The 21,197-nt window shown below is 43.6% G+C and overlaps 1 protein-coding gene across 1 annotated transcript in view; it reads left to right on the top strand.

Moving 5' to 3' along the window:
• Positions 1-21,197, top strand: part of sos2 (son of sevenless homolog 2 (Drosophila)) — a 40,209-nt gene that overhangs the window by 10,289 nt on the left and 8,723 nt on the right. The window contains exons 2-12 of the mRNA XM_015969166.3: positions 6,645-6,770; positions 6,947-7,078; positions 7,232-7,396; positions 7,494-7,700; positions 8,452-8,595; positions 9,990-10,100; positions 18,519-18,617; positions 19,415-19,542; positions 19,659-20,314; positions 20,398-20,479; positions 20,600-20,728. Of these exons, the coding sequence (XP_015824652.1) occupies positions 6,645-6,770; positions 6,947-7,078; positions 7,232-7,396; positions 7,494-7,700; positions 8,452-8,595; positions 9,990-10,100; positions 18,519-18,617; positions 19,415-19,542; positions 19,659-20,314; positions 20,398-20,479; positions 20,600-20,728 (1,979 nt within the window). The remainder of the gene's footprint in view (positions 1-6,644; positions 6,771-6,946; positions 7,079-7,231; positions 7,397-7,493; positions 7,701-8,451; positions 8,596-9,989; positions 10,101-18,518; positions 18,618-19,414; positions 19,543-19,658; positions 20,315-20,397; positions 20,480-20,599; positions 20,729-21,197) is intronic.

Genomic DNA, 21,197 nt, shown 5'->3' with positions numbered 1-21,197 from the left:
ACGTTGCAGGTAACGGATGTCTTCGCCTGATTTTACTGAAAATGCTCCGAAACTTTAGGAGTTTTTACTTTTTTGGGTCTCGCTGTTTCTGCCATGTTCCTCTTCCAAACACCTGCCGGCTCTCCCTCGCGCTGATCTGACCTGCTCTGGTCTGCGCACAGCCGGGGGGGGGGGGGGTGGGGGGGCGCTTTGAAAGAGTTGTGCAACACAACGAATCGATGACGCAATTCGTTGCCAACGCTTTTAGTAATCGATTTTCATCGAATTTATCGATTCGTTGTTGCAGCCCTAATGTGCAACCTCTGTGGGCTCAAGGTATCTCCTCATGCCTCCAGTAGTGACACCGACCCTAGTCTAATGCTAAACTACTGAAAAGCAGTCAAAAGAAGAGCTGCAGAGGGATCAAATGTCTGTGGTCTCTTCCTGCAAAACCATTCCTGTTTTTCTGCTGCTTTGATGACCATCGACATGTTAATGACCAAGCAAAGCCTGGCAGCCTGCCAGGCGTATAAAGTGCTGGGAGAAACCCTAGGTTTTCTCTGGGAACTCCAGTTTCCTCCCACAGACCAAAAACGTGCATTTTAGGTTGGTTGGACAACCAAGATCGTCCGTGAGTGTCTGACGGGTTGTGTGTCCCCGTGATGGACAGGAGACCTATCCAGGGTGTCGTCGTCTCTTGCCCAGGGACTGTTGGAGATGGACACCAGCTCCCTCACCCTACTAAAGTGTTGAAATACTAAGTGAGTGAGAGATCAATCTAACATCAGTAGGAAACGACAGAAGACTTCCTTAGCTGCTTAGCCAGCTTGGTACCTTTTCAACTGTGTCAGGGTTTTGAAATAACTTTCTACCATGTTTGTATTCTAATGATAATTCTAATTCTGTGTATTTTTAACTTTCTCCTCCCATCCTGACATTGTTGGAGACAGCCCACTCTGGTCAGATGTTGGCCTCTTTAAAATGGGCCAACTATTCTATGAATGGAGTTGGGGGAAAGCCCCGTAGTTTCAGTGTCGTGACTCACAGCTCCTGGTGTTCTGTGGAATTTGTCCCAGTAGAGGTTGTACTTGTGGCTTATTTATAGCTGTCAGGTCTTGTGAGTGTGCATCAAAACAGAAGTGATGCTCAGAAATGTTTACAAGGATGTTTCAAACAAAGACTTCTGTTTCTTTTTCTTTTTAAACAATTTAGTGATTCATGGATGTCTCATATGACAACTCAACATTTTCATCCTCTGCTTCTGTCTCCGGTGTGTTTAATCAGGCTTGTGACAGAGTGAACATCCCACCTGTTTTTGCGTCTCTTAACGCAGAAGACAAGAATGCTCAAAGACTGGTGGTCACAGACCTTCTGACTTAGCCTCACATTTCTATATCTGAGAGCAATGTTTAGTGAAGAGAAAGCACTACAATATACCAGGTGGCACGCACATGCAGAGGAAATGTGTAACACCTTGTTACTACTCCTCTTTTTCCTGTAGTATTATTTTAGTCTGCTTCTGGAGCTGTGTTAGTATCTCAACTGACTGCATTCTTTGGAGAGGGCACAGCCCAAGTGACAAATATTTTTGGATAACTGGAAGGCAGTTGGATGTTCATCTCTTGCAGACCTGATGGAACCACACCTTCATACACGTTTTTGCTGTTTGCAGTTGTCCTGATACTTCAAATAAGGCTTACTTTATTGTATTAGGTGACCATCAGTACTAGCAATGCCTATTCAGGTTCATTTGTGGTATTTTGTCCATTGATGTGCTCCCAGGTTGAACTGGAACATGGTTTTGAAACTTATTGTGGTTATTTCAGCAGTTTTCAATTTTTAGGTTTGTTTAACGTGCAAATTCTAGCCATTATTGACACTGATGTGCATTAGGTTGTAAATGTGCTTGAAACTTTCAGTCTTTTCAGTCTCTCTCTCTAGATAGATGGATAGAGGAGGAGCATATTGACAAATCCCATTAGTGTGCTCATATTTCGTGCTGAGTTGTGAAAGAGTAAAAAAAATTCACAAGTTATATTGTAAAGATCAAGTTCACCAAGACATTATTTTTCAAATACGATCATTCACTCTGAGTTTTACATGCAGGCTAAACATGAAAACGGTCCTCTACTCCTGTTTCTCATTAGCTGCAATAGAAAACAGACGAGGAAAGGCTTTGATTAGAAAAGCTTGACAGCTCTCACCCAACTTGGCTGGCATCCTGGAGAGAACAGAGTGTGCCTCCCTCAACTAGTAGAAGCTAACTCTTAGCATTAGCGAGAGAGCTTTTTTCAGCAGTGTTAATTTCGTTAACAAAATCCTTTGTTTTTATTTATGTATTTTTAGTAGAGCTGCACAATATATCGAAAAATTATCGTCATCGCGATAACAGGACGTGCGATAGGCCCATCGCAAAACACGGCAAAAACGGCGATGAATGTTTGGTTCAAACATTTCCATCCGTGTCATACATCAACTTTTTGTAAACCAGCTCTGTTTCTTACGTGGAAGTATTATTCGACCAATCAAATGTAGTCCTTCTGATATGTGGCCAATCAGATGGTTCCGTTCACGTAATACGCCCGCCCCCTACATAGACACTTTTGGAAAGCAACACCCGAACATTAGCGGCACAGTTCCCTTGTTCGTCATGCTGGCTCAGAGCAACGAACGCACTTTGTGCTGAGGTTTCTGGAATCAGCGCTGCTTTCAAACGTGAACGTGACTCCGCTCGGTGTTGTTAATCATTTTTACCGGGCTGACTCCGACACGTGCCGGTGAACCAACCCACCTTCATGTCGCTAGTGTTAGCCCCAGGCTCCGGTTAGTTTCCAGCTAAAAGGCTACAGCACTCTCCTCCCAGTCCCACCCTGCTAAAGAGGGCCTGGAAAAGTTCCCCCACACATCAAAGTGATTTTTCATTTATGAGCTTTTATAACCTTGTTAATCAGGATAGTTGATTTGCTGCTGCATATAAACTGTCAGTCAGAAGCTCTGCTAGTCTGTTATCTTAGAGGAGCTAGTTCAATTTGTTAGCTTGTTATCAGAATCATAGTTGCAGTTTCATCATCTGAGCTGCTTTTTAAGATCTAGGTAAACTTGTTCACTTTGGGGTTAAAAACAAACGTTTTCACATATTTTCCATGTAGTTTTTTTTGCCAGTTCCTCTTCTGAAAGGTAGACAATTGTTTTTCTCTTTCCCTCAAAAATCTTAATTTTCTCCTAGTTTGGCCCAGCACAGTTCACTTCCCAATTACAGCAACAGCCTTATATCATGACCACATAAGTGGAGAAAATGCTCAGTAGCAATGAGAGAATTTGCTGTTGCATTTAAGTGATGTTAACTATTATTTAACATTTAAACTTATTTTCTGATTGTTTTTATTTATTCAAAAAACCCTGGTAAGGGATGTTTTTCTGTATTTGGAGCATCAGAAAAAGTTTTATGGTGGAGGTGATGTTTTAAAGTCACCGAGAAACTGCATGCATGCAGTTTGTTGTTTTGCTGCTAATACAGTAGCAGGTGCAGCTGCATATTTTTGCAATAAAAATGTTATGTTGTAATGGAATTCATGCATTAGTTTTTGTTTGCTTTAAACCCAGAGCAGACGTCACACGCCAGACAACATCAACACTGCATACTTTAGTATTTGTTCATTTATCGTGAGTAATATCGATATCGCAATATTAAGCACTGTTATCGAATATCGCAGGTTTTCCTAATATCGTGCAGCCTTAATTTTTAGTGACTAATTTATTTTTGCAGACAAAAACTTATACTACCATTCATTTTCGGCGGCTTATCCATGGTCAGGTCATGGGGGCAGTAGACTAAGCAGGGAGGCCCATACTTCCCTTTCCCCAGCCACCTGGGACAGCTCCTCCTTTGGACTCCTAAGGTGTTCCCAGGCCAGCCATGAGACGTAGTCTCTCAGCATGTCTTGGGTCTTCCTTTAGGCCTTCCCCTGGTTGAACGTATCCATCCTAACTAGATACCCGAGCCACCTCAACTGGCTCCTCTCAATGTGGAGCAGCAGCGGGTCTACTCCGAGCACCACCCTGATGACTTGGCTTCTCACTCTATCTTTAAGGGAGAGCCCAGCTCCCCCCGGGACACAGTCGAACACCTTCTCCAAACCCACAAAACACATTTAGATTGGTTGGGCAAACTCCCATGCACCCTTCAGGACCCTCCTAAGGGTATAGAACTGGTCCAGTGTTCCACGGCCAGGACGAAAACCACATTGCTCTCCCTGAATCTGAGTGTGATCCCCTTGTAGTTGGAACACACCCTGCGATCCCCCTTTTTACATAGGAGGACCACCACCCCGGTCTGCCATTCTGGTGGAACTTGCCCTGATGTCCACGTGATTTTGCAGAGTCGCGTCAGCCAACACCACCCCACAACATCCAGGGGTCTCATTTATCAAACATTGTCCTTACTAAAACTGTACTTGAGCTCAGCAAAAAAATGTACTTACGCCAAGTAGGTTTGTGATCTATCAAGCATGGAGTTCACACAGCTGCACGCAATCTCCGCTTCATAAATCAGAGACTCACGAGAAAGGTTCTCAGCTGCTTTTTAGTCACATCCCGCCCACTTACTGCCATAAATGGTCAATGCAAAGTGCCTTGTGGATCTCATGCATATACATAAGCCGGCTCATTGAAGCGCTCCACCATTAACCGCAGAACAAGGAAGCGCTATTTCACAAGCAGAAATTGAGGTCCTTGTGGGTGAGATGGAAAAATGAAAGGAAGTGCTTTTGCAAAACAAATAAGGGAACATCCACAGAGTGGCAGAGCATTGCTGAAGCCGTCAATGTGAGTTCTTCAGAGAGATCTGTGGCGGATTTAAAAAAATGTTCCGATCAGTATTCGATCCCCAGACTCCCAGGTGAGAGTCAAGCGTGCTAACTAATCAGCCAAACAGAGTTCTACTTTGTCCAAGTAGCCAGGGCGCATGATCAATCGGGTCACAGTGACGGGACGCTCACACTGTCACAGATGCATGACATTCAGTCTCAATCTGTCCCCCTGCTGATATTCTGCATTCCATATTCTGCACTTCAAGCTCTCTCTGTGTGTGTGTGTGTGTGTGTGTGTGTGTGTGTGTGTGTGTGCGTGTAGGGGGGCTTGTTCTGTGTGCTCACAAAGCGGTACAAGTGATAATGCTGCTGGAATTCATAATTGTATCCTTCTCAGCAGCAGCACTGCAGGTGCTCTCCATGTCCAAAATGTGCGTAAGCCAGGTTCTTAGTCAACTTAAAGTTGTGCACATTATTCCGCTAAGTTTTCTTTCATAAATCCCAAAGTTTGCGTGGAAAGTTGCTTACGGGTTCGCGTTCTGTGCGTAAGCAAGCTTGATAAATGAGACCCCAGAGTCTTAAGCTCTGGGTGGATCTGATCCTTACCTGGAGCCTTGCCACCAAGGAGCTTTTAACTTTAGTGACCTGAGCACTAGAGATTGGAGAGCCCAACCCAAAGTCCCCAGACACTGCTTCCCCACTGGAAGACGTCCCGGTGGGATTGAGGAGGTCTTGGAAGTACTCCACCCACCCAAAGACAACATCCCAAGTCGAGGTCAGCAGCACACCATCCCCACAATAAACAGTGTTGGTAGTGCACTGCTTTCCCCTTCTAAGGCTCTGGATGGTGGACCAGAATTTCCTCAAAGCCGTACAAAAGTCTTGCTCCGTGGTCTCACTGAACTTCGCTCAAGCCTGGGTTTTTGCCTCTGTGACCACCCTGGCCGCATTCCGCTTGGCCTGCCGGTATATCAGCTGCCTCTGGAGTCCCACAGGCCCAAAAGACCTAACTCTTTCTTCAGCTTGACAGCATCCCTAACTGTGGGTTCAGGGATTTCCACCACAACAGGCACTAACGATCTTGCGGCCGCAGCTCTGGTCGACCACTCCTCTCCAGGTTTCACTGTCATCGCCCACGTGAGCGTTAAAGTCCCCCTAGAATATATACTACCATACGACCTAAATTATGACAAACGTTGATCAACATTTTTGTTGACAAATAACGAAAATTGACAGTAAAGAAAATCTAATCAGAAAACGAAAAAGATGGGAGAACGGAAAAAAGAACCAATCAGCAAATGGAACAAGCGGGACTACATGAGAAAAGAACCAATCAGAGGTCAGGGCCGGCTGCCGTTTGAACAAGCTGCTGGTAACAGTTGAACAATTTATGTCTAAAAGGCGAAAATGTCTGCGACTGGGAGAAAAAGCATTAGATGTGATGATCTGAAAAGTATTTGCTTGTTGAGTGCACCTCCAGGGTTTCCCCTGGTTTTAAAAGTGTTACGGTGGTAGCAGCAAGCGGTGATGTCAAGAGTAGATTGCTGCTGCAGCTGAACCGAACTGATGGAGTGCTGCATCTGGTCACTTAATCATTTCTCTTTTTGTGGCGCTGCTAAGGCCGATATTATCAGAGTTTGGTGTTCTAGCAGTGTTTTTCTGAGAAAAACGTTCAGGCTACCAACCCCGGTAAATTAGTGCAGGAAAGACTCTAATAAATGCACCTGAAAACATTTCTTGCCCCAAGTTTACTTCCTTGCATTATCAGAGAAACACCTTTTAATGTTTCCATGGTATGATGTCATTTCCTGGATGTGCCACTCACATTCTCCCCCTGTGTTTGTCTCTGACATTCAGGTACAGGAGCAGGTCCACCCGACCCTGATAGCAAAGGAGGATGCCCTGCAGTATGTTGAAGAGCTGATTCTGCAGCTGCTCAACATGCTGTGCATGGCCCAGCCTCGCACGGTGCAGGATGTAGAGGTATAGCCCTTCAATTCACACAGTCTCAGATGTTAACCATTCAAAAATGTAGAAAAGTGAGAGGTTAGCAGTCGAATGAGAAAACCTCGGACCTTTTACCACCCATTTAACATTTTTAGGAACATTTATAATTATTTTGTTGAAGCATGAAAATGTTTCCCTCCTTTCTTCAACAGGACCGCGTGCAGAAAACATTTCCCCACCCTATAGATAAATGGGCGATTAGTGATGCCCAGGCAGCTGGTGAGAAACGTAAGAGAAGAAACCCCTTACTTCTCCCTGTGGACAAGATCCACCCAATGCTTAAGGTAAAGATATCCCACTTTCATCACTGTCCAGCTTTTGTAGAAAGTCAGCTACTGCAGAATATTTCTTTTTTAGTTTACAGTTTGGGTAGCTTGCCTATTGACATCACCCTGAAGTGATCAGATCTAATGTCATACATCCTTTTTGTACACTAGGAGGTTCTGGGCTACAAAGTGGACTATAACGTTTCCCTGTACATCGCTGCAGTGCTTGAATACATAGCAGCAGATATACTCAAACTGGCAGGGAACTATGTCAGCAACATTCGTCACTATGATATCACCCAGCAGGACATCAAGGTGTCCATGTGTGCAGACAAGGTGGGAAACCTGATTTATTTTCAGACGTCACAAGGGGACAGAAATCATGTTGATACAATTTACTGGCTTTTTTACCACTCTTTCTGTTTGTTTTTAGGTCCTGATGGACATGTTTGACCAGGAGGAGGACATTGGCTTGATGTCACAGTGCACAGATGAACCCTTGTCTTCTGGAGAGCAGACATATGATGACCTGGTGAAGTCCGAAATTGCAGAGGAGAGGCAATATCTGAGAGAACTCGACCTTATTGTCAAAGTGTTTCGGCAGCATTTTGTGTGCAACCCTCATATATTCTCACCCCAGGTGAGTCATGCTGGCATTTAACATTTCAGTATTGCCTACTACTTAGGTTTTCTTGAACTTATTGCCCAATCACGACTCATGTGAGCAGGTGCATTTACACTGATAAAATCTCCGAATGCAAAAAAGAACTTAAAAATAACTTTAACATGTAAAATGGAGCTGAAGCCCACCCGCCATCGAGTAGCTTTGTCTAGCTTGCTCCAAGTGTCTCATAAAGCTGCTTCAGCCAAATCCCTACTAAGAATACAGCTGGAACTCAGGAAGTCGCCAACTAGTAATCTACAGAGTTAATCAGATGAATAAAGTAGACATCACACAAGTTTATTTATGAAGTGATATAAAAAAAAATTTAAAATTTCAGGTAACGTAACGGTTAAAATCAGGAATTGAACTGTGTGTCTACAGGTTTAGAATTTCTGAGTGGAAAGTTGAGTTTCGCTGTGGCTTTGCATATTTTGGGTTGGGTAATTTGTGGTAATCGTTTGGGTGAGGAGGATAAACCTTCGTGAGGCCCAGAGGAACGCAGAACATGCAATTAGGTTGAGATGGGGACAACATCTGCAGCCTCCACCAGAATAACCTCAATTATGCTAAAATCTGAAATTGCTCACACTCAGATGGCTGATGCTGGGGTGTCCGTGCTAGTTGGGACGTAGGGGATCTGTGCAAACACAACCAAATGGGTCAGTCAACCTCCAGTCGGGTTTTCAACAGATTCTGAATCCTTCTGTAAATTCCTCTTCTATTGCAGCTTGTTGAGAAGGTCTTCAGTAACATCATGGACATCCATGAGCTGACAGTGAAGCTTCATGGACTCATCGAGGATGCAGTAGAGATGACCGCTGACGACAGTCCTCATCCACTGGTGGGCAGCTGCTTTGAAGATCTAGCAGAGGTAACATCTAATAGCCTCGGTTATGGGGGGTTCGTTTATATAAAAGGCACAGAAATGTCTTGTTTGTCATGTGATTGCAAATATAAAAAACATATAAATAGGTATGTGATATGTGGCTTGTAAATTATTATTTTTGTGGATGTAATTTTTATGAGAATTATTGGGAAGTGATTATAAAGAGTCCAAAACCTCTCATTGATAGTTTAAATACACAGGAAACAAAGAATACAACTTTAAATACAGATACTTAGAAGATATAACATAAAAGATTTGTTATTGGAGGAGCTAAAGTCCTTTAAGAACAGAAATTCCCTTTGTTTAATTATCATTCATTGTGTTAAAGGCCTGTTTAATGTTCATATCTAATAATTTGAGTTGCCTTCAAGCGACACAGAAGCTTGTTTGATTAAAATCTGTCTCATGATAAAAATCCTAACTGAGGAAAAACTTCTAACACAGAGAAAACGCTGAGGTCTTAGAAACAACTAGACACACTTTCAGTTTTTCTTGCTTTTAGCCCCCCCCCCCCCCCCCCCCCCGTGTCTACTATTAATTCACTGTGGTTAAATTGAAAATTCAATTCAGTTCAAAAATACTTTATTAATCCCAGAGGGAAATTGATTATTTGATTATAAACTTATCTCCTAGCTGTGAGTTCATCTTTTTAACACCTTCATCTAACTGCTGAATTGTCTCCTCAGCCTTCATTAGTGTCTACAGGAGTGGTTAACCACTAAATCAAACAAATCAGCCATATTCACGATCAGGAAACGGGCTGAAAGCAGACTCCAGCTCCACCATGTCAACTCCACTCCACTCCACAGCTCCCTCCTCCAGCAGAGAGCAACGCCCACTTTTAAGTTGCAAGTGTGGTATTCTGGCCACAGGGGGCTGTGGGGCCTGAGTGACATTCCGTTAACCCTGTAAAGGGTCCTTTTAGCACATACTGGCTCACGAAGATGGCTTAAAAATATGAAAAAGTTGCATAGTATCCCTTTAAAGTTCCACAGAGACATATCAGTGCCAAGTTTTTGGGCTAATATGTGAATTTGAGCATTAAAAAGACTTGATTCATCCAACTAAAGCAAGAGAGCGCGAGAGATACAGTGAGGAACAGACTCGCACAGGAGGAGGAACGTTTTGTCACAAAACAACGGTCTCACCTAGTCGTCTTTTCTGTTTAAAGTGTTCCCTTGTTTCCCTTGAGGGGCACCATTTCTACAACTGTTATGTGCTCCCACTAAACAGTACCAATGCTGTACTTCCCTGCTTCAGAGCTCTGACTTTTATGTTCCTTGACATTGCGGTATTGACTACTGTTAATAACATAAAACTTGAACCTTTTGAAATAGTTCACAGTAAATTAATGTTTGATTTATTTTGTGTGTGAGTAGGAGCAGGCATTTGACCCCTATGAAGGCCTGTGCCAGGATGTCCTCAGTCCGACGTTCAACCAGCACCTCGAAAGTCTGGTGAAAAGCCCCGAAGCTCAGAAGTATCTTCAGGTGGGTGTTTTTGTTTGATTAGCTGTTTATTAAAAGCACCAGTTCATTTCAGACATTTTCTATTTGCTTATTGAATTTTTTTTTAAACATTGGAGGGGGGGGGGGGTCGCCCTTTTCTTCAACTATTGACTTTGAATTATTTTGCTTTTGTGAGTTTCAGTAGAAAGTATTTCATGAAACATGAAAATGTATCAAAATAAAAGTACAAGTGGTGTTCACACCCAGTAAGCATGGTTTTTGTCCTTGCTTTTTCTTTTAAGTGAACCAAGTTGTTAGATGGAATTTCTTCAATATGGTTTGAGGGCATGTCATGACATCTTCAGCGTCCTGTGTGTACACTTTATTCACCGCTGCGTTTTTGTTTTATTTGGGACATTCCTCTCTCTCTGAATAGCACTGACATGGGCTCAGCGGTGTCGTTTAGCAGCGTTTGAAGATGAAATGATTGCTGTTGTTTACTTAGGCCTAAAACAACAAAGTAATGCATTATGAGGCTCCAGACCTCCTCACAGGAACAGCTTTAGCAGAATGAGACCAATTTCTGCTCTTAATTTCCAGTATTTTGCATCAGTTAGATAAAACCTCTCTGGTACATTCCATTTGGACAAAGTAAAGCGAAAAACAGACCAACTAATTTACTGTAATTCCTCTGTGGTCATTAGGGCTGTCGCGGTAACCGCAAAAATGAAATATTGCAATATGAAGAAGCCCACCGCGCTGCATCATGGGCCACCGCGATTACTGAACTTGGTTCAACTCAATGATGCATGTTGAGAAGGATGGCTGCACTGGTATCAAAACGAAACGTTACTTCGCTCCTTTGGGAGCACTTTGGTTTTCAGTACGTCAGCTGCTGCGCAGCCAGAGTCCTTGGCCGAGACAGCGCTGCCACCAGCGGCAAATAAATAATAATAAACGCTCGGAGACCTGCTGAAGTCCCGGACAAGCACTGCTTCTGCAACTGTCCCGAAGAGAGTTTGAGCCGAGCTGGAGCTCACTCGCTACCTGCAGGAGGAATGCATCCACCCTAAAGAACCCCCCCGGACATGGTGGAGCAACAACCGGGAGAGATTCCCTTTGCTCGCCAGAGTCGCACGCAGGTACGTGTGCGTTAGTGCAACGAACGCACCATCCGAGAGGGTTTTCAGTGTTGCTGGAAATGTTGCCTCCCCTCTCAGATCCTCTCTCAAAGCGCATATGGTTAACATGCTGGTTTTCCTTGTGGGTAACAAGGACGTGACCGAGCTATAAATCACCGTCATTCGTGTGTGTGAAAGTGAAATGATAGTGCGCCCGCCCCCCGGCGCGCGCGCCCCCGGTACATGCAATTTTTTATGCTTGATTTTAAACAACTAAACAAAATGGGGATTTGTTTCTTATTTGTTAGATGCTGCAGCCAAATTTGCATTTAAAAGTTTAACCTTCTCCTGAATTTTGTTGTTTTTAAGTTCAGTCGGACTCCGACTGTCGGGAAACAAACGTTACTGCGATTTGTGTTGTTACTGCCCTTTGATCTGCATTCAGTAAAGTGTTATTGAAGAAGGCACGGCAATTTTTAACCTTTTTAAATGTGTAAACATTTTGTTTAGATAGTACTGCAATAAAAAAAGGGCTGCAATAATATCGCACACCGCAATATTAAGCCACCCTGAATCACCGCAGGGGGAATTCCTCAACCGCGACAGCCCTAGTGGTCATTCAAGGTGTTAGCTCAACATCACTGCCACTAAACCCTCAATACTCACACCCAATGGTTATTTTTAGATGGTCTTTGCATGAAAGAGAGCCAGAGAGGAGAAGAGTTTTCATCCATCCATTTTCGGCCACTTCTCTGGGGTCAGCTCGTGGGGGCAGTAGCCTAAGGCGAGACGCCCAGACTTCCCTCTCCCCAGCCACTTGGGCCAGCTCCTCCGGGGGAATCCTAAAGCTTGGTTTATGCTTGACGCATTCACTTTCCGCGCGGTGATGCGGCTCGCGGCTGGAACGCGCTTCACAACTCGCAGCGTTTATGGTTTGTGCGGCTCGTCTCTGCGGTGAGCCAATATTCTCCCAAACTGAACGGGGCAGCATGGAGCTCTACAGCATGCATCCAACACTACACCATAGTAGAAGTAGAAATCACTGTTTACAACACGGCATTTCAGCATTTTTAACAGCGTTCTCGTCTTTTCCGACAGTGCGAGCTATTTCTCTCCAAGAATTATTAACAACATGTTGATCACGGTGATCTTTGAGAGCTGAATCATACAAATGTCTGTATTTACGAACCTCTGCCGTGCCGGTCCGCCATGTTTTTCCGCGTCCGACCGTCCGCGTGGTTAGAAATTTTCCGAGGTGCGCGTTGCGGAAATCTTGGGCCGTGCAGAGACGCGGTGGAGGGGCGTGGTTGTTAAAATGACGCAAAATGACGCAACTTTTCCGCGTGGAGCCGTGCGGACCTCGCGGACGCGTCAAGCATAAACCAACCTTAAGGCGTTCCCTGGCCAGCCGTGAGACATAAGCCCTTTTCAGACAGACATTCTGGAACATTTGTGGACAATTCAATCCGGTTTTTAACCAGAACTGTGTTTTCAGACACACCACTTTTGTACCGGAACTTGTCCTTTCGGCTGCGTTCACACAGCAGGGAAAAGTTCCAGATGTCTGACGGCGGTGGGGTGGTGGGGAGAGAGAGAATCGGACTTATGTTAAGAAGACTTATGTTAATATCAGAGATGTCTGGTCAGGGATGAAGAAGATCACAGGCTTCAAGCAGAGGAAGGATTGCACAGATGGCAGCCTGGACACAGCCAATGAACTGAACAAGTTCTTCAATAGGTTCAGTTCAGGAACAAACCCGGCATCCTTCTCGCCTGTCCCCAGCCAATCAGATATCCCATCCTCCTCTGATCCAACATTTTCCTGTCACACGCCAGCTCTTTTGTCCTCTAATGCAGTCATGGACTCTTCTGGTTCTATAAATCCATCTTCAACCAAGTCAGGAGATGCTGCTGCCCCAGTTACCTCCCACCTATCTGTCTCTAGAAGTCAGTTGAAGAGGCAGCTGGAGAGACTGAACAGGAACAAGGCTGCAGGTCCGGATGGTGTCAGCCCCAGGGTACTGAAGGCTTGTGCAGAGCAGCTCTGTGGGATTCTGCAGCACCTCTTCAACCTCAGCCTGGCCCAGGAGAAGGTTCCAGTCCTGTGGAAGACATCCTGCCTTGTTCCAGTTCCAAAGAAAATTCGCCCATCAGCCAATGATGACTACAGACTGGTTGCCCTGACATCCCACATCATGAAGGTCTTGGAGAGACTCCTTTTGGTCCACCTGAATAAGCAAACTAGAACATATCAGGACCCGCTGCAGTTTGCTTATTGCCATGGAGTTGGAGTTGAAGATGCCATCATCCAGCTGCTTCAACCAACCCACTGTCATCTGGATAAAGCAGGCAGCACTGTCAGGGTCATGTTCTTTGATTTCTCCAGTGCATTTAACACATTCCAGCCTGATGTACTTTGCCAGAAACTCCAGAAGACACAGGTGGGGGCCTCAACTATCGCCTGGATTAAAGACTACCTGACAAACAGACCACAGTTTGTGAGGCTGAAGAACTGCACATCAAACCAGGCGATCAGTAACATTGGAGCACCACAGGGGACTGTACTCTCACCATTCCTTTTCACCCTGTACACCTCAGACTTCCAGTACAAGTCAGAGACCTGTCATCTACACAAATACTCAGATGACTCTGCAGTTGTCAGGTGTAGCAGAGATGGACAGGAAGCTGAGTACAGAGAGCTGGTGGAGCGCTTTGTGGCATGGTGTGGAAACAATCATCTGACCTCGAACGTGAACAAAACAAAGGAGATGATTTTAGACTTCAGAAGAAACAGGGTGGAGTCAAACACTGTTTCCATCATGGGAGAAGAAGTGGAGGTGGTTGAGGAATACAAATACCTTGGAGTTCACCTTGACAACAGACTGGACTGGAGAAAGAACAGCGAAGCTGTTTACAAGAAGGGACACAGCAGACTGCACTTCTTGAGGACGCTTAGGTCCTTCAATGTCTGTAGCAAGATGCTGCAGATCTTCTACAAGTCTGTTGTTGAGAGTGTAATCTCTTCAGCCATCGTCTGTTGGGGTAGCAGCATCAGAAGCAGGGACCTGAAAAGGCTCAACAGCCTAATAAAAAAGGCTGGTTCTGTTCTGGGGACGACTGTGGAACCACTGGAGGAGATAATGCAAAGAAGGATTCTCCAGAGAATCAAGAAAATTATGGACAACCCTGAGCATTCTCTTCACAAGACTGTCCAACAACGGAAGGGTGTCTTCAGTCAGAGGCTTCTTCAGTTTCGCTGCAACACTGACCGCTACTGGAGATCCTTCCTGCCAACAGCCATTGTAATATACAATAACTCTTTGATGACTTGATTATTATTATTATCCTGAGCTACTACAGCAATCAATTTCCCTCTGGGATTAATAAAGTATTTTTGAATTTGAATTGAATTTGAAGAAGAAGAAGAAAATATCATTTCTATAGCGCCTCTCAAGATAAAAATCACGAGGCGCTTAAGCATAATTCTGCCCACACGAAGACGCATAAGAGACCTGGATGATGAAGCTCAATGGTTAAAGGAATCACTGAAGCGGTGTGAAGCGCTCCGTCGCGCGTCTAGACGGTACCGTAGGAGGCGAGCTGTCGTGGTTCGCCGCATTCTACAGCAGCGGGCTATATAGGTGCGCACAGCATCCCCCAGTCCCCTCCTCCTCTCCCTCCCTCTTGTCCGGAACTTTACCTCACTAGTCTGAAGCAGCCACCCTGTCCGTAACAAGTTCGGACCTGTTACTTGGGGCTTCGTCCGGATAAATTCCGGAACACGTTATCCGGATGTTTGTATTCAGACACAGAGGTCTTACGGACAGATTCCGGAACATTTCCGTTTTTCATGGCCTGTCTGAAGGGGGCTTATAGTCTCTCCAGTCTGTCCTGGGTCTTCCTTTATGTCTTCTACTGGTTGGACGTATCCAGAAAACCTTTCCAGCGAGGCGTCCAGGAGGCATCCTAACTAGATGCCCAAGCCACCTCAACTGGCTCCTCTCGACGTGGAGGAGCAGCTGGTCTACTCCGAGCCCCTCCCGGTTGACCAAGCTTCTCACCCTATCTCTAAGGGAGAGCCCAGACACTCTGTGGAGAAAACTAATTTCGGCCGCTTGTATCAACGATCTCGTTCTCAGTCACTACCCAAAGCTCATGACCATAGGTGAGGGTTGGAACGTAGATTGACCGCTAAGTTGAGAGCTTTGCCTTCTGGCTCAGCTCTCTGTTCATGCCCGCATTGCTGCAGATGCAGCACCAATCTACTTGTTGATCATGCACTCCATCTTTCCCTCACTCATGAACAAGACACCAAGATACTTAAACTCCTCCATTTGGGGCAGGGCCTCATCCCTGACCCAGAGAAGGCATTGGTCCCTTTTCATCAGCAATCTTCTCTCACACAATACAGTTTTCATGTGATCACTATTGATTAAAGGGAAAAAAAGTTTCCAAACTACCCCCCCCCCCCCTCCCCTTGTAAAATCACTAATGAACATTGATGAACCACAGTATTTGGAAAGCTCTGTTCAGTTCCACGAGTCACACCCAGACCTGATTGCTACCGGATCGGTTGAATTAAGAAATTCTTTTAATAGAACCTGTCTGTGCAAGCTAAAAAATCTCTAAAGGCAGCATATCAGGCCTGCTTCAAATTAAATTTAAAACCTGTAGAACTACACTGAAAATACAACAGGGCTCACTTAATTAAACTTAAGGTCATGAATCAACAACAAATAAAGACGGAGGCCAAAAATAGCCTCTTCAACTTCAGCTGTGATGTTGACGTGTTTATGTGCAGAATCTTGGGTATCTGCATGTCTCCTGCTGTAATGGGGATCAGACCAGTGGGAGTGGGACCATTGGTCTCTGCTTCACAGCTTCTGTGTTCAGCCTTCATCTTTCTCTCTCCCTCCTGTTGTGTCAGATCTGTGTGTGTGTCGAGCACTCACCCTCTGCACCCGCTGCTATTGTGGGTAGATTACATCGGCTTTTAAAAATAGCACAACCACATAGTGAGCCATTTGTCTCCTGAGGAGTAAAAGATGACGGCTGCTCCATGCTACATAAGGTTTTAAGAATAAAATTTTGAATAAATTGGTAAATCTTGTGCCTCATTTTAATGTGCTTGGAGACACATTTAGACCGTTTATGATGAAGTTTCATCTTTATAACTTGACATTGATCCTTTAAATGAGCAGAAAGCCACTTTTCATGATTTACTTTCAAAATTAAGCTTGAGTGAAAATGCCTTTCGATGTAGTGAACCTGAATAATTTCATCCTGGATCCTGTAATGTGGAACCACTTTAGACTTATTGTGACTCACTTCTGCAGACGCAGGCATGTCGTCACCTAATATGAAATGATGTATCGTTGACGAACAAACAGGAAATACCCTCTGGTCACTCCTGGTAGGACTTCAGAGCTATCTTCATTCTTCATGTCATTGATCAAACAAAGTATTAGAAATGTTCCTCAGAGGTTTTGATTACATCATCACACAGTTGCATCCATGATGAAAACCTCCCATTCCACCACATCCCAAAGGGTCTGGACTGAGATCAGGTGACACCGGAGGTCGTTGGAGTCCAGTGAACCCATTGTCATGTTCTAGAAACCAGTTAAGAGATGATCTGAGCTTTGTGACATGGTGCATGATCCTGCTGGAAGTAGCCATCAGAAGATGGGTCAATATGGTCATAAAGGGTTGGACATGGTCAGCATCAATACTCAGGCTGTGGTGGTTAAACTAGGCTCAGGTGGTACTGAGGGGTCCAAAGTGGGCAAGAACACCACCCACCATTACACCACCAGCAGCCTGAAGCTTTGATACAAGGCAGGATGAATCCATGCTTTCATGTTGGTGACACCAAATTCTGACCCGACAATCTTAACATCTGAGCAGAAATCCAGACTTCGTCAGACCAGGAAAGGTTTTTCCAGTCCCTTCTGGTCCAGCTCTGGTGATCCTGTGGGAAATTTGATCCTCAGTTTCCTGTTCTCAGCTGACAGAAGTGACACTAGGTGTGGTGTTCTGCTGCTGGAGTCCATCTGCTCCATACTGGTTCAGAGATGCAGTTCTGCCGACCTTGGTGGACACCAATGGTTATCTGAGCTCCTGTTGTCTTTCTATCATCTCGAACCAGTCGGACAAGTCTCCTCTGACCTCAGCCAGACATTTTTGTCCACACAACTGCTGGTCTAGATTGTTTCTCTTTTTCAGACTATTCTCTGTAAACCCTAGATGGGTTTAAATCTCAGTAGGTCTGCAGTTTTCTGACCAGCCAGTCTGGCACAACTTTAGTCTCTTAAATCTCCTTCCTTTTTTATTCTCATGCTCAGTTTGATCTCCAGCTGGTTATCTTCACCACATCTTGATGAATAAATGGATCTAGTTGCCTTCATCTGATTAGCTGATTAGTTCTGTGTCAACAAGCAGTACGTATTAAAGTAGTTGGTGTGTGTAGAAAACATCGGAGTGCATTTGCATTCTTGTTTTGTTCTACCTTTTATGAGAAGATGAGGCCAAAAAAGATCGAGTAATATATTACACCTCTTTTATTTTGTCCAGAAATTTCTTTAGAAAAATAACATGATTCACATGTCATCTCCTTAAAGTAACTAACATCAACTGCTGGGAAAATTGGATAGTATTACATATTTTACCATATAGCTAAAATGTTTGATGGCGTTGTGTATAGTCTTTGTGTTGTGAAGTGCACGGTTTGTTTTTTTCCACGAGTCTGCTTTAATTTGCTGTGCAAATGTAAATATATTGCTGACATATCAATACCACGATCTAAATGTAGCTCATTGTTTCCCTGCTGTCCATCAGTGCAGCTGATTCCTCCCGATTCCCTCCATGCTGATACTGTAGCTGCTGCTGTGGACTCTTAAGTAGTAGCATATTGATTGTGAGTCATCTATCAGGGGATTGGAAGATTAAAGTGGATACTATTACCCCCTTTACCCCCACCCCACACACACACACACACACACACACACACACACACCCCTTTTACTGTGCTACTTTTCTTGTTGCTCTCTTTGAAGCAGCTTTACATTTGGAGACTGAACTGTGCTGTCAACTGAGGTTCCGTTTTCTTAAATGAATGTACTGTTTTTCCATACAGAGATCTTTCTTTGTGATGATGATGATGATGATGCACATAAAATTTGTTGAGAAATAAAAAAATTAAGCCTGTTCTTTCTTTTAAAATGATTTAATGCGTTCATATTAAGGCCTTGGATTTTAGATGGATCGAGCCTTTATTGTATGCTAGCTAATAGTTTTTGTACTTTATTAGTAAATATTCAATATTTCTTTGTGTTTTCAGTCAGTTGCAGACGGTTTTCCTGAAATTGTGCAGTACGTCCTTCCCCAGCTGATGTTAATACCTGTGCACCACTGCAAGCGCTACTTTGAGCTGCTACAGGTATGCACTTCATACAAAAGCTGTGGTCAGCTTGCAGTCCAACACTGAACGTAGTTGTTTAATAATTATTTTTTATGGAGGAATATTACATAATTCTACTGGATTTCCACATGTTGTGTTGGTCAGAGAATTTATACCAACACCAAAGACTCCACCTGAGATCATGTTCACATTTTAATTTTACATTTTTCTTACAAGTTGAAATTACTGAAAGAGTAAATTAATCTAGAGAAGATAAAACAGGATAAGATTTTAAACTTAAAACAAAAAACAACAACAAGGAGACTCATCCAATCATCAGTGGTTATTATATTTGTCCAGATGGCCATCCCAGTATTTGATGTAAATTCTTGACGTGGTTCATTTCAGTTTATTTATATAGCGCCAAATCACAACGAGTTGTTTAAAGGCACTTAACAAAAAAAAAATTCCAATTGAGTTCAGTTCATTAAGCCAATTAGTTAAAAGTTTCCCATATAAGGAACCCAGCAGATTGCATCAAGTCACTGACTGGTGTCTGTGACTTGATGCAATCCTCATACTAAGCAAGCATGCAGCGACAGTGGAGAGGAAAACTCCCTTTTAACAAGAAGAAACCTCCAGAGGATTTCCTGATTCATTAAATTTTTTATGGCTTTTTCAAAGCGACGTAAATGCTTGTCTACATTTACCTGTAGACCTTAAACACTAAAACAGTGATGGGTTAATCCAGCCCCTGAAGTTCTTGTGTGCTTTTCTTATGAAAACCCAAGAGTAAATTTCAGTGTTTTGTAAAATGTTTTCTGGTGCTTTTGCAGCAACTTCAGGACCGCAGTAAAGACGAAGATGACAAAGAATTTTTGAAACAGGCCGTTACAGCGTTACTCCACCTGCAGGGTAGCATAGAGCGTAGCTGTGCCAGGAGCATGTCTCGACTCAAACTTGGGTATGCTGCTTGGTCCTTGATGATTAGTTTTGTATTAAATGATTTACACTGAAACAAAATTAATATTTTTGTGTTTTTTGGTTTAAAGAGTTCATTAACGTTCTAACTCTTCACAGGGAGCCCATGTTCCGTTTGTATCGGCAGGTTCGAAACAAACAACAAGCCATCAAACGCATGACAGAGATCCAAAAAACCATTGATGGCTGGGAGGGGAAAGACATTGGTCAGTGTTGCAACGAGTTCATCTTGGAGGGATATCTGTTTCGAGCGGGTGCTAAACACGAGAGATACAACTTCCTGTTTGATGGCCTTATGATCAGCTGCAAGGCCAATCAAAGTTTACGGCTTCCTGGGTCTGGTACCAGTGCAGAGTTCCGGCTCAAAGAGAAGTTTGTGCTGAGGAAGATCCAAGTTAAGGACTACAAGGACTTTGAAAGGGTGGATCTTCCAAATGCTTTTGAACTATCACTCAATGACATTAGCACAATTTTTTGTGCAAGGACATCAGAGGAGAAAACATCCTGGTTGGCGGCGCTGTTTACTCTTCAGTACCGCTCCACTTTGGATCGTATGTTGGACACAGTGCTGCAAAACGAAGAGCAAGAACATCCTCTGAGACTGCCCTCCCCTAAGTTTTACCAGTTTGCAGAGCAGGACTCTGAAGAAAATATAGTATTTGAGGACACTGTGCAAAGCAAAACTGGTATTCCTATTATTAAGGCTGGAACAGTGGTCAAACTTATAGAGAGGCTCACCTATCACAAGTATGCTGGTAAGCATCTGCAGCAGCCAGAGTAGAGCAAAAAAAAAACTTGTTGTATTAGATTTTTTTATGTTTTGTGTTTATTTCTTTAGATCCAAACTTTGTTCGCACATTTCTGACCACCTACCGATCATTCTGCAAACCACAGGAGCTTCTTACCCTGCTTATAAACAGGTAGATCTTAGGAGAGCAGTTCTTCCATGTTTCATTAAGATTACGCGTTTCTTAATGTTTCCAGATGGTTAGGTATTGTGGAAATTCTGACGTCCATATGTATCGCATCTCTTTTTCTAGGATCAATATTCCTGGATCAGCAGAGAAAGAGATAGAGGAAGAACGAATGACTATTTGGGATGGCAATCCGCCAACGACAACCGAACTCCAAAGGTTCAGAAAGGAGTATGTGCAGCCTGTCCAGCTCAGGTACAACAGTGGTCCAGTTGTTCTAAACACCCAGCCCGATCCAGAACTGGATTATAAGATACTTAAATGGTTAAATCAAACTTGCAGAATTTATTTTGAAGTCATTTATTTTTTTGTCATCTTTATGTAAATTAATTGGGTTTATATAATCAAACTATAGCATTTTGATATCCTTTCATAACTTTAATAATGTATTAAGAGTGTGCATTTAAAAATATTTGGGTCTATGTAGTGTTTGGCTATTTTGCACTTGAATTAGGGGCCTTATTAGGGGCCTTATAATATGATTTTCCTATGGCAGTAGACTTGTCTCTGTGTTCATTTGTTTGATCGTTTTCGTCTGCTGGCCTCGTGCCCAAAGAAACCACAATAATGACGACCCTAAAGATGTTGGAGCTTAAAGCTACAATGGAAAATCTGCACATCAAGCTAGCTCAGATTTTTTTCCCATTCCTCTTAACAAAGTTCT

The sequence above is a fragment of the Nothobranchius furzeri genome, chromosome 18 (genome assembly GCF_043380555.1).
Source record: "Nothobranchius furzeri strain GRZ-AD chromosome 18, NfurGRZ-RIMD1, whole genome shotgun sequence".
Taxonomy (NCBI): domain Eukaryota; kingdom Metazoa; phylum Chordata; class Actinopteri; order Cyprinodontiformes; family Nothobranchiidae; genus Nothobranchius; species Nothobranchius furzeri.
The sequence above is the reverse complement of the archived record's forward strand: the minus strand, read 5'-3'. Positions and strand labels throughout refer to the sequence as shown.